General features: G+C 48.1%; 1 protein-coding gene across 4 annotated transcripts in view; it reads right to left on the bottom strand.

Annotated features, from left to right (window-relative positions):
- Positions 1 to 352: 352 nt before the first annotated feature.
- Positions 353 to 12,908, bottom strand: part of CLCN4 (chloride voltage-gated channel 4) — a 69,023-nt gene continuing 56,467 nt past the window's right edge. For all 4 annotated transcript variants that reach the window (XM_038586800.1, XM_038586801.1, XM_038586802.1 and 1 more), the window contains 2 exons: positions 11,062 to 11,278; positions 353 to 4,420 (listed from right to left, as the gene is read on the bottom strand). In XM_038586800.1, coding sequence (XP_038442728.1) covers positions 4,330 to 4,420; positions 11,062 to 11,278 — 308 coding nt within the window. In that variant the 3' untranslated portion in view covers positions 353 to 4,329. The remainder of the gene's footprint in view (positions 4,421 to 11,061; positions 11,279 to 12,908) is intronic.

Raw genomic sequence — 12,908 nt, 5'->3', positions numbered from 1 at the left:
AATAGATATAAAGTTTGAAGGGATGAAAGAATTCACGTTAGACCATGGCCCGACCTGTCCTGCCCAGCCCGTGTGCAGGGCAGACACACGGATGGCCTGGGGACAGTGGTCCTGCCCCATCCTTGGAAATTTTATAGCTCCCGTCTGAACTGTTATTTGGCCATCACCCACCAGGCTCAGACCAAGGCATGTTAAAGCTGACCAAACCGACGTCACAATCTTGCATGAAAATCTTAAGAATCACTCTTTAACTTCCCCAGACGTTCCGGCAGTCACCGGAATCAGGTTTCCAGAGGTTCCGCTGGGTGGGAACATGCTGTGAAATCAGTTATCTCTTCCATTTACAACATGCTTCTTGAGGACTGTGCTTGTTTTATTTTTAAAAGTAAAGTTCAAACATTTAATTTTTAATAAGGTGCCAACGTTTACACAGAGGGTTACAATTAAAAAAAAAAAAACAACCACATTGCTATGTGGTTGTTCCAACACCAAATGCGAATAGATCTCATAAAAGTCACACGCAGGCTCATTCCCAGCACACCTAGGACGGCAAATAAATAGTTATTACTGCGTCGGTGAAAACGGAGTCTGGTTAATGTTCCCAGGTTAGATATACATGCTCCCCCCCTTCATGTAAATCATTTCAAAGGCTCCAAGTGGAGTGTGATAAAACACTGCCCACATGAAATTAAAATGAAGGCATACTATTACAATTATGTAACTCGACAGCGCTGCTCCTCGCGTTTCTCATCTTTTCCAGCTCTCCATCTGATAAGGAGTACCGAGCAGATTTGCGCATGTTGATAATTTAAAGTAACCAGTTCTCGCCTAAGTGAAACCAATTTTTCAGTTTCTGTGACTTCCTAGGGCCAAAAATACATCTACTGAGAGGTCTTCCCCTCGGTCAGGTCTTTGGGAAGCACTAAACAGAGCAATCAGAGACTGCCTGGTTGTGAAACAGCAAACACTGAATATTGATTTGCTTCTAACACATTTAACCTTTCTCTTAATGCCATGCGCACATCTGCATTCCCAGGGAATGCACTGAAAACGCAAGAAATTCGCATGTCCCTTTCGGGTTACTCTTTATTTGGTGTCTGTCCTTCTACGACAGATTTCCTTCGAAGCAGAGCGGGAGAACAAGAAATAGGGTGATGTGCCCTGTTAGAGAACTCCTTTTCCATTCTGCGTTTATGTTTATTTACACAAAACACCGATTCAGAAAGAATCCAGAAAGCTCTACAAAAAGTCTAAGGGCTTTGGTTCTGGAAAAAGATACACACACATTATTCTGAGAAATGTTTCTTTTACTTCCACATCCCAGTTCTAGTCCTCTAGCTCATCAGATCACCTGGTAAAGTGGATGAACTACATCGGGATGCAGCAAAGAGCTGCAGAATGCCTACCCACGTGCTTTTACCAGGAAGAGGGACAAAGCGTGCGGGGAGCCCGCTCCCCATCCAGCTTGTCTGAGACCCCAGGCCGGTGGGCAAGTGGACCGCAGAGGGGAGCCAGTCCAGAGGAGGAAGGCAAGCAACCCCAGGAGCCCCGCTTGCAAACCTCCCCATCCCCGACCTTTACCCACCTGTCTGACCCTGGCCTTCTGTTGCCAAGAGCCTGAACCCCACAACAAATTAGAGGCCCAGCTTATGAAAGAAAACAGGGTTGTCTGAGTCAAGGAACAACTCCCAATGGTTTCCCATGAATTTGTGGAGGGCTCCTCCACAAATAGCCCTCTATGCTAAGCACTGGGGAAAAGGACACAACACGACACCCCTCGGTGACCTTGGTCTGGAGTAAGCTATCCCTTCACATCCCTCCATGGCCTCGGCTGGAGGCCGAGGTCTGTGGTTTCACTGACCTTTGGCTATCTGTTCACTGTTTCGTGTTCCCTCCTGAAGCTCCTGATTTCAGCTGAAAGCGTGTCCTGGATTATATAAATCCAGGCTATGACGAATACTTTTGTGGGAGGCCACGTGGGAGTAAGAGGGAACCACATGAAGTGATCTTTAAGACCTTTTAGGATTTAAAGTCCAGAAGAATCCAGCTTCACTTGCGGATGTGCCATAGAAACCTCAGTCACAACACTAATAATAGGATCTGTTACTCGATACTTCTGTGCCGCGAAGGAGGCAGGGAGATCGAATTCTCTACCACTGACTGGTATTTCCACGCTGAAGAGGCTCTTTGATATGATTTTGGAGGCCAACTGATCACAGAAAGAAATCTTCCATAGTTTATCAGCATGCTCCGACTTAACTTTTTTAACCCAAAGAACGTATCGGTACATTTTCTGATACCGACTAGAAGTTTCTAGGTTTTTATCCAAAACGAACGTTTTCATTAGGGCTAAGAAAGGATGGCTTCTGACTGGCAGTTCTATGTCGAATCTGACAGAAGGGGTGGGAAACTATAAGGTGAGAAGAGAGGATCTAGTGGGTCCGGCAAGAAAGAAGGTAAGGAGAACAGGAAGGGCAACGACAGGGACACGACGATGGCATCCAATCGGGCAGACAGTATTCCCTCCCAAGGACCAAGCCCCCTTCCTTATTAAGAGAATCTCAATTTCATTCAGAGAGCAATATGCCTAGCTAAAGACTTCCCTTCGCACACTCACATGCGGCTGGGGGAGTCATGCAACAGAATTCTAGCCAACGGACGTGAGCTGAGCATCTCTGGGCAAGTCTTGCTTTCCTCACACAGACACTGCACCTTGTTTCGTGGCCTCTTCGTCCCCCTCCGTGTCTGGAAAGCAGATATCCTGCCTGGCAGCGCAGCAGCCACCTGTGGCTACAAGGCAGGAAGCCGGAGGCCTAAGGATGGTAGAAAACAGTGCCAAAGGGCACGAATGCTCGATGATAACACAGGGGCAGTCGAGAGTGTCCGACCCCAGGTTTCTCATTCAGCTCTCCACCGTTTGTTGGATTTTTCTATTACTTGCAGCCAAATGCACACCTGGTAGGTCAATATCCAATAACGAGGTTACAAAGGGTGAGGGCCACTTGGTGAGCTGGGAAGAGCAAAGGCTGACGTGAGAGGCAAGTGGGAGCAATCGTACTCACACGGATCACACAGCGGACTAACCTACAGCTCCGTGCCTTCTCACAGAAGAGACCGAAGTCCTGACTCAAAAGATAAATGCACCATCAGTACAAAGATGCCCGGTGCTCAAACTGGTGTCTACAATTTAACTCTGTGCTTTGCCTACGAGTATGCGAGTGCCCGCTTAGACATTAAAGCCGGACGTTTTGCATCCTATGGAGAAGATAATGGAACAGATTTAGAATCAATTTAGTATTTCTCTTGCAATCCATTCGGAGGAGTTCCCACTGAGACTTCGTATGCCTCCCCCTCTCTGCAGCCATAGCTAATAAGATCTGAGAGGAAAAATAAGTAGTAACACTGGGTAGCCTGTTTTGACTCTCACGTACGCTATTTGGAAATTAAAGCACACTTATGGCAAGCTGGCAACATAGAGGATGTGGCCCATGGAAAGTGCTGGACTGATCAATAATTCAGAATGCACAGGCAACAGCAATAAACAGGTGGAGCACATGCAACACATTTGCAAAACAACGAGCAGGTGCGTATACCCTCAAAATCAGGATGAATCCCTTTGTACGAGAGGAAATACGTGCAGCACTAAACACCCCAGTAGTTCGTTATGCAGTCCCAGGATGCTGGGCTTGCAGAGAGAAAGAATTCTTCATACTCATCACTGCAGGAAACCTCGATGCTGATCTGGAAACTGATGGATAAGCAAAACACTAGGCTTGGAACAGGAGCAAGAAAGGGGATGGTCATGAGTGAACCCACTGGCACCCTTTCAGCTTTCACTATGTTCCAATTTAATTTCTTTTTCTTTTCCAACAAAGTAAGTGCAAATATCTTTAGTCTGATTCGGTAAAATAGCAGCAAAACATCAGAAACCAATAAATAAAGGATGCTGACAGGTCAGTGCTCCTTTGCCTTTTGGACTCAAAACTTCACAAACATCAGCCTTAAACAGAAGGGGCAAACCTTCTGGACTCAGCATCTGTGTTCCATGTCCTTGGACAAACCACATCGTTTGCACCCACCCACATGCCCCCATGGCAGTTAATAAACTCATTAAGAAACACAGCTGGAAACTCCGAAGGGGTTAAAGCTATAAAATGCCTACTCGTTGATGTCTTTTTTTAAAAAAGGCTTCATCCTTCCTTTCAAACAAAGCTTTTGTTTCCACTGCCCCCAGTGCATAATCGTTCATTAGGATAATAACATATCACTTGTTTATTTCTTTTAAAATGACACAGTTGTGTTTTTCTCAAAATAAATGCCACCTTGTTTCTAATTAAACATGATGGATTCAGGGTCCTGGTTTGCCATCTGGGCCATATGTCTCAAAACATCCTTTTTCGTGATGATGCCAAGAAGTCTCCTGGAAAAGAAACAAAATAGAGAAAGAAGGTCAGCTTTGCAATATTGACTCATGCCTGCCCTAAAGCCCAGGGCCTTTTCCACCTGGACACATGGGGAGATATTTCCCAGCTTTCTTTGCACTCGGGTGGGGACAACTGAGTGAGCTCTGGCCAACGGCATTAGGTAGAGAGGAGAGATGCCCTTCCCAGGTCACCTGCACATTTCCTGATACTCTCTCTCCTCAACTGGCAGCCAGAGGCAGAGGAGCCAGTGAAGGACTCTGAGGTCACAGGGGACTGACTCAGGAGCCACCAAATTCAAAGACCATTCAAAGTCCTTGAATGACTGTATGGTACAGAGCCCACACCTGCTGAAGCCCACACTGGATGTGATGTGGAGGGGAATGAATCACTACCGTGTTAGGCCACTGGGATGGCAAGCTTGCTAATTACAGCCATAAACCTACAATGACTAATACACTCTCCTAAATTTCAAGACCATAATCAATCAAAAAAGGCCTTGTGAAAGCCATTGTGGAAACGTAACCACATTACAGAAATTCCAAGTATAAGGTATTTTAAGTATAAGATAACCGATTCTATTTTAAGTCTACCGCACTGGGTGGGTAAAGTTTGATCATATATGTAAATGATCTCCTCTTCCAAAATCCTACTGCTTTCAAACTTATAAAAAACAAGGCCTCTTCCCAGGGTGCCTTGTGTAAGGCTGCCTGGACTACACGTTGCACAACCCCAAGGAGCACTGTCCACAAACATGACAATGTAGAGAGTATACTGGACAGCGCAGGACACGCTTCCACAACCATTCCTAGCAGCCCTTGCCTCAATCTCGATTTTATTAAATACTTAAATGACCACCTGCTGGCACGAATCATGCCCCCTCAGTAAAGTAAAAGATTTGAAAGAAAGGGATGTGCACAGCGTCCCTGGAGAAAGAAAGCTCCACTGCCAAGTGAGTTTGCAGGATGCTGCTCACCTGATCGCCAGCACACCAAAAGAAGAAAAAAAAGAGAGAGAAGTAGACAGTCTCAAGATTTCTATGTGTAAAATAATGATATACCCCCAACTCAGAAAACACAATTAAAATACACTGTGATTTGTTTTTAAATTAAAGCCAAATATAGTCAAACTCCTCTCCTATGTAACAGAAAGGAGTATGAAGAGGGAAGAGTTAAGTATTAGAGCAGCGTTCGACTCAGTTCCCTCTGGTGAAATGGATGCAGGTTAGTGAAAAGGGTCAGGCCGGCATTCTGACTCCTTTGTCCCTGAGCACCCTGGCCCTTAACCAACCCTGACCAAGTGATTGTTTTCCTGCATTGGTTTGACCACCTATGCCCCTGGGGGAGACAGCAGGTACGACTGTTCCCCTCTATCTCATAGCAACATCTTCAGGAGAGAAGAAAATAGCAAAAGGGGACTTTAAAAGCATGCTAAATCCGGGGCAGCCCGGGTGGCCCAATGGTTTAGCGCCGCCTTCAGCCCCGGGCATGATCCTGGAGACACGGGATCGAGTGGATCGAGTCCCACTTCCCACATCGGGCTCCCTGCAGGGAGCCTGCTTCTCCCTCTGCCTGTGTCTGTGCCTCTCTCTCTCTCTCTCTCTCTCATGAATAAATAAATAAAATCTTTTTTTAAAAAAAAAGCATGCTAAATCCAAAGAATAGTGACAACACGGATGTCAAAACAAACCGTCATGACTCTATCGTGATGATCCAAAAAACGGGGAAATGTAAAAGCGGGACTGACTTATTAGGAAATCAACATTTTGCAGTCCCCGATGTAAGTTTGTTTAGTCAAATTATCAGTGGATTTCAAAGCCACTGGGTAAACGGCTGCTGGAAAACAAAAAATTCACCTGGTCTCAAAGGACCCCTCCACAGATTAGAGAGAGAGAGACATGTCCCTTTACAATGGAGGACTCGAGCCACCACCATCTCATCTAAGTGGCAGAGCTTATCACCAACAAAGCTGGAAGAGCTGACATCATGACCTCATCTACATTGGCATGTTGTCAGAAACTACTTAAACCAAATCAAACTATGGGGAAGCAATCAAACTCCATAGTGAGTGTGAGACTATGGATCTACAAGTGAGACTACTGATCTGGATCCTTCGGGGGTGGGGGGGGGACCTGTATCATAAATAACAACCAAAAAAAGGCAGGCAACTTTTCTAGACGAAAGACTAAAGAGGCAAAATAAGCAAATGCAATGTGTGAACCTTGAAAGAATTCTGGGTTGAAATTTATTATGAATTGGATATTGAATATGTTGAATTACTGTTAATTTTGCATAATTGCGGTTCAGTGGTGATAGAAAAGAATTTCTTTAGCTCTTAGAAGATGGATACTTAAAAAAAAAAAAAGAAGAAGAAGAAGATGGATACTTGAGTCACAGTTGCCACACCTTGGCAGCAACCAAGATGCCCTTTGGTAGGTGAATGGACCTACCATGGTCCATACACCATGGTCCCTCCAGACAATGGAATATTATTCAGCGCTAAAAACAAATGAGCCGTCAAGCCATGAAAAGCCATGGGGGAACTTTAAATACCTCTTACTAAGTAAAAGAAGCCAGTGTGAAAAGCGTACATGCTGCATGATTCCAACTCTATGACATTCTGGAAAAGGCAAAACTATGGAGAAAGTAAAGAGATCAGTGGTCACCGGAGTTGAGGGAGGGATGGAGGGATGAAGAGGCGGGGGCAGAGGATTTCTAGGGCAGAGAAACCACACAGGGTGATACTACAATGGTGGATACAGGTTGTTCTCCATTTATCAAAACCCACAGAATGTACCACACCAGGAGTGAGCCCTCGTGTAAACTGGGGACCTGAGTTAAGAAGGTATCGATATCAGTCCATCAGAGGCCGCAAATATAACAAAGGCAAGATGTTAATAAGGGAAGCTGGGGGGACAGGGGAGGGTGTACGGGAACTTGGTATTCTACGCACAACTTTTCTGTGAACTCAAAACTGCTCTAAAAAATAGTCTACTAATTAAAGAAACTCTTGTGGGAGAAAAGTGGTCGCCCAAAGGGAAAAGGGTGCCCGTGAAGGACAGAGCCAGAAACTGCTTTCTGTCTCAGCTGTTTACAGCTACTTGGCTTCAACTCTGTTTATATATTACTGCAAATACATTTCCCAAATTTATCAGAATGCAGTAAAGTTGGGACGCCTGGGTGGCTCAGCGGTTGAGCATCTGCCTTCAGCTCAGCTCGTGATCCAGGGGTCCTGGGATCGAGTCCCGCATCGGGCGCCCCACAGGGAGCCTGTTCCTCCCTCTGCCTGTGTCTCTGCCTCTCTCGGTGTCTCTCATGAATAAATAAAATCTTTAAAAAAATAAAAAAACAAACAAATAGCCCAGTAAGCTGGTGATGAAGTGAATGTTACTTTGAAAAAGTAGGACTTGTTAGTGTTTGCAAAGTGATGAGGACTCTGTGATCTCTCTCTGAGATCTCTCTCTCTCTCACACACACACACACACGCACACACACCCTTCCCATATCTATAAAGCCTGGTCTTGCTGCCTTTCTTCACCCTGGAGCGGTCCGGACGACCTCCCTCCCCTTCAAGCTCTCACAGCCCTTCTGGGGAAGTCTGAATTCAGAACAATCTTGGGCTCGGGCGCCAGCTGTGCCTTGGCCCACAACGACAGCGGAAGGGGACAGCTCAGCATCCCCCCGGAATCCGGCGCAGATCGTTAGTGGCATGACCAGTCCTATGTGATGTAAATCAAGTGTTCCAGCCCCTTTGGGTAAGAGTTCAAGTGAATCGAGGGGATTGATAAACGGTCCATCTATGACCAGGAATGCACCCAATTAGAGGAGCCGGGCGGGCTCCTCTGGGCAGGCCACCCGTGCGGGGTCTGGGGGCCCACCTAGCAGGCTCGGGGAAAGCTGACACCACCTCCCCTGCCCGCCCGGCCTGTCGAGATCCCCTGCGCGGAAGACGCCACCCAAATGCAGTCTCAGCCACTGGAGGCTCCGCAGCCTCGGGCCTTCTGGGGACAGAGACTTCTGCGGCTCCTGGGCAGGGTTCACGGTCGGCTTGGACCCCGGGGCCCCGAGCCATCCTGCAGGCGAGGCGGGTCCACGGGACGAGCACAGGGAAGGCACATGGTGACGGAGTACATCAAAAACGCAAGCTGGCTCAAGACATGCCTGCCCTGGCTGCAAGCCCGAGGAGATGAAAGGCCCGCAAACAAGGATCCCTTGCCAGCAGGAACGTATCAGCATCTGTGTTTGTTTAAAATATGTAGAGCGAGAGAGAGTGCGATTTTGTTTTCTCGCAGAACATTCGGAGCCAATTTCGGCACCCAGATCTTCACAGGAAAACCTCATGGGGCTGCGTGAGGTGTGAGCGGGCGTTAAGGGCAGAATTTCCTGCCAGAACTGGAAATTCCAATGATAACTGACATTGGATTATTATTTTAAAGGAAAAGAGAAACTGCTATGCACTTGAGACGCCACGGGTGATCACAGTGGTATTTCTGCCGAGCGCTGGAAATTCAAGTATGTAAATGGGCTTCAGTGTTTTTGCAAAGTGGAGTCCGGCTGGCAGCAGCGTGCCCGGGAGCTGGCCAGACATATATATTCGAGAACCCTCCCAGACCCGAGGGCTCAGTCACTGCAGTGGCGCCAGCATTTGGGGTTTCACCTAGAGCTTTATACTCGGGGGGATTCTGTGGCCCACTGGGTACCTTTAAAAAATCACCAGCAAGTGTCCCCTCTAGCCCCGAACATTTATTTGTTGCTCACTGATTGTCCCTCCCATGTGCAACACCAACCCCCCCCCCCCAGCTACGGTCGGAGCTGAGGGCACGTGTCACGCAGCCTAGTTGTTCCCTGGGCCAGGGTGCACATTCGGCCCCTCACGCAGCCAGGACGGCAGGAAGGGAGCAAGGGAATAAGGCGGCAGTCGTGGCTGCTCACGGGCACCTGGTCCGCGGTCACTCACTCCCAGAGCTGGTGACATCCCGGGCCAGTGACCCTTCATTGCAACGGAGGCCGTCCCATGCGCCGCAGGCCGTTTGACAACATTCTTGGCTTCTACCCACTAAGTGCCAGGAGCCTCCCCTTTCTCTAGCTGTGACACCCAAAATCTTGGGGGGCAAAACCACCCTGGTTGAGAATTGCTCGGCTACACTGGAGTGTGGGCTCTGCAACGTAAACTACGTTAGAGAGGTGAGGCCTCAATACAGTTAGGGTGCCAACGTCTCCACAGCCCAAGCTCACCTCCTCCCCTCAGCCTACAGAGGAGTAGGTTGGGCGCACAATACTAGGTTCCAGGCTACCCTCACTGAGCCAATCTCTTCTTCCACCCAAGCTTCTAAAGCCATGGGATTTGGGGTACACCTCTGAACCCAAAGAATGGCCCTTGGGGCACGGTACCTCTCACACCATCACGAACCTTTTGATCTTTGCCACACTAGTTTCCTGGCTTACGATAACACAAGACAAAAGTACTATTGCCGCGGCACAGACAATGCCGTGGGGCCACCAAATCTCTCACCTCTTCAGTAACAGATGTTTGGGAAACGTGAGGTTGTTCTGAACAGATTGCTATATTAGGGAAGAATCTGAGCATAATGTGAACTTCACATTTGCTTATGGGTCATCTCATCAGTGAGAAATTCCAGGTGAATGCAGAAATCTGCACCCGGCCGACCCCAGGGCCACAGGCACACAGCCGATCCTTGAACAACACGGGTTTGAACTGCATGGGTCTACTTATATGCAGATTTTCTTCAAAAGATACAGGACAGCACTATAGATGTATTGTCTCTTCCTTATGATTTTCTTAATCACATTTCCTCTGGCTTCCTTACTCCAAGAATACAGTATGTAATACACGTTCAGACAAAATATGCGTTAATCGACCCTGGGTGTTATCGGTTAGGCTTTGGTCGACGACAGGCTACCAGTAGGTAAGTTTCTGGGGAGTCCAAAGTTCTGTGTGATGTTTGACTACAGAGGAAGCTGGCGCCCCCAGCCCAGGGTCGCTCCACCTTCACCTGTACACGGCTCACCAGCAGCAACCCTTATGACACCCGCTTCTACAAAAAAAACCGCAGGGCTTTTTCAAGGAAAAGTGATCTGTGTGTCAGAGCATTTACATGTTTCTTAACCACTTAAGGTGCAAAGCTGTGCTACATTTTTCATTAGGTCCGCCTGGTGCGTGTGTGCACACGCCGCCAGAACTGCTGCGGGTTGTACACCCAGCCTTTTTCCCACAAGCCTGTGCCTTTCACTGCTTACTTCTGTGCAGCGCCAGGTCTTTGACGAATGCACAGTCTTGTTATAGCAGAACGGGCTGTACCTTCTCCCCGAGCCAAGAGCTGCTGCGGGGGCGGCAAAGCAGCCACTACCTCCTTTGGCTCCTCCCCTTTTGGACTCAACCTTCAGCCTCAGGCGGGACAGCAGCCCTTCGGAAAGCTGCTCCCACCTTCCCAGGGGGGCCCCAGTGGCCCCGGTGCGGAGTTCCCCAGGCTCCCACTTCATTCCCATCGCACCGCTCGCCCTCGCTTCCCCACGCGTGCTCCCCACCCCTGCCCCATACTGGTCCACCCTGGTCATCCGCGAGGCCCCAGGGGGCTGAGACCGTGACTCATTCATCCATCCACACCCGTCGGGCCACTCACCCACTCCGCGTCACCAGGCACTGCCGGAGCCCCAGCTTCCGGAAGATGTCCACCACCGTCTCCATGGGGGTGTGGTCCGTGACCGTGAACGGGCTGAGGTTGAGGACACGCCGCAGCTTCAGGGGGTGCGGGCTGTTGGCCGGCAGCTCAGGGGGCTCCTCCGTGAAGTACATGATCGAATTGCTCACGATGCCCTCCTGCCTCTGTCTGGCATTCTCTAGAATGGGCAAGCAGGATCAATAAGCCACACAGAGGCCCTTGTTTGGCAACTCCCCCTGCCCCATACCCACAGAAACACACTTCTCCCCTCTGTCTGCAGCCTAGAATCCCACAGAGAAGCGGTGCAGAGGGCAAATGCCGCCTTCTTAACGAGGGGCTTCAGCCAAACATCTGTGAAATTGGCATCTCTCGGAAGCCAATGCCGTGCAAGGGTGCCCTGCTGTGACCCGATCATTCACGGCCAGAGTCTTGACACGTGGGCCCGAGCAGGGCAACTTCTTTGGGAGCATGTACTGCCTCCTCCTGGGCTCCAGGGCACCCAGAAGGCCCAGGGTCCTCTACCTTTCTTTCCTAACACTCCCTCACCTCATCATGGGCTCAAGTTGGACATGATAAGAAATCTCGCTGAGCTGCCCAATGACCTCAATATGCTGTTTTTCTTTTTTTACAAACTAACTTTTAACTGGCCCAAATGGCATTATGAATCCTGAAAGCAACAGAAACCAGTAGGACCATCCCAGGCTCAGAGCCCAGAAATGCAGCTCAATCCCAAACATGACTCCCGGGACCAAAGAAATAACTCCAGAAAAGCCACGTTCCCCCCACCTCTTGGATCTCCTCTCTTAAAAACGGACCATTTTGTGGATTCCTCAAAGAAAGATAGTAAAACTGTTATGGTAACCATTAGCCTCTTTCTATCTGTAGGCAAGGACATGCAAAAGCAAGCTGAAGAAAAGTAGGGTAACAGGAACTCATTAGAAATACAGCTTTATGCAGTACTAGAAACCCAGGCTATTTTAAGTCACACATGAAATAAATCCATCGGTCTCAAGATATTTCTCCAAGGCGATTTTCCTTCTGTTGGAATTTTAATCTTTCTTTTGGTTCATGGGAAAAGGTTAGGAAAAATGTACAGTGAGCCTTGCCTTAAAATGGATCCTGGTTTCTATAATACATTTCTTGCCTTCTCAAAGACTACTATTCACCTATATTGTTCTTTGAAAAATAAAATTCTAACTGCCTGCTCTAAGGCCATTTATTGCAATAGAGTACTCTAATGGAAAACTGGCCACATTTGGGGTCAGGCTGAGTTTGAAAAGGGGTCTCTGTTTAAAAGAGAAACAGTGGGCCCGCTGGGCAAATGCCGGCACATTATGTGGGTCAGGTTAAATCTAGTTACATCAAATGGGATAGGATTCAACCACAAATACCAGATGACGCTGACGCACAACGTTTTTAAATGTGGATGCTACACGATACGCACTGCACATTTCTCTCCTAAATCAAGAATGGTTCCAGCGCGGAGCACTAAGGTGAGGAGGCAACAATCGACACATACTTAATGTGCTGCTCGTTTGGCACAGACTGACCAATTCTCCAAACGGCCCACATAACAGGAATCCCATCTAGTTCAACAATCGGATCAACTGGATTAAGGATCAATCCACATCAGGACTGGCTCGAGCCACGAACCTCAATCAAGAACTGGACACATGATTTGCTGAACCCCTTGTAAAACCAAATACAACTTAGTGAACTGTCAATCCACTTGTTGAAGTAAATAACAACCTTCTATTTCCACTGAATCTCCTGATTGGGTTAGAAGCCCTGGTTCTAACAGCAGCTGG

Source organism: Canis lupus, chromosome X (genome assembly GCF_011100685.1).
Source record: "Canis lupus familiaris isolate Mischka breed German Shepherd chromosome X, alternate assembly UU_Cfam_GSD_1.0, whole genome shotgun sequence".
NCBI classification, from domain to species: Eukaryota; Metazoa; Chordata; class Mammalia; order Carnivora; family Canidae; genus Canis; species Canis lupus.
This window is presented reverse-complemented; position numbering and strand designations above follow the sequence as displayed.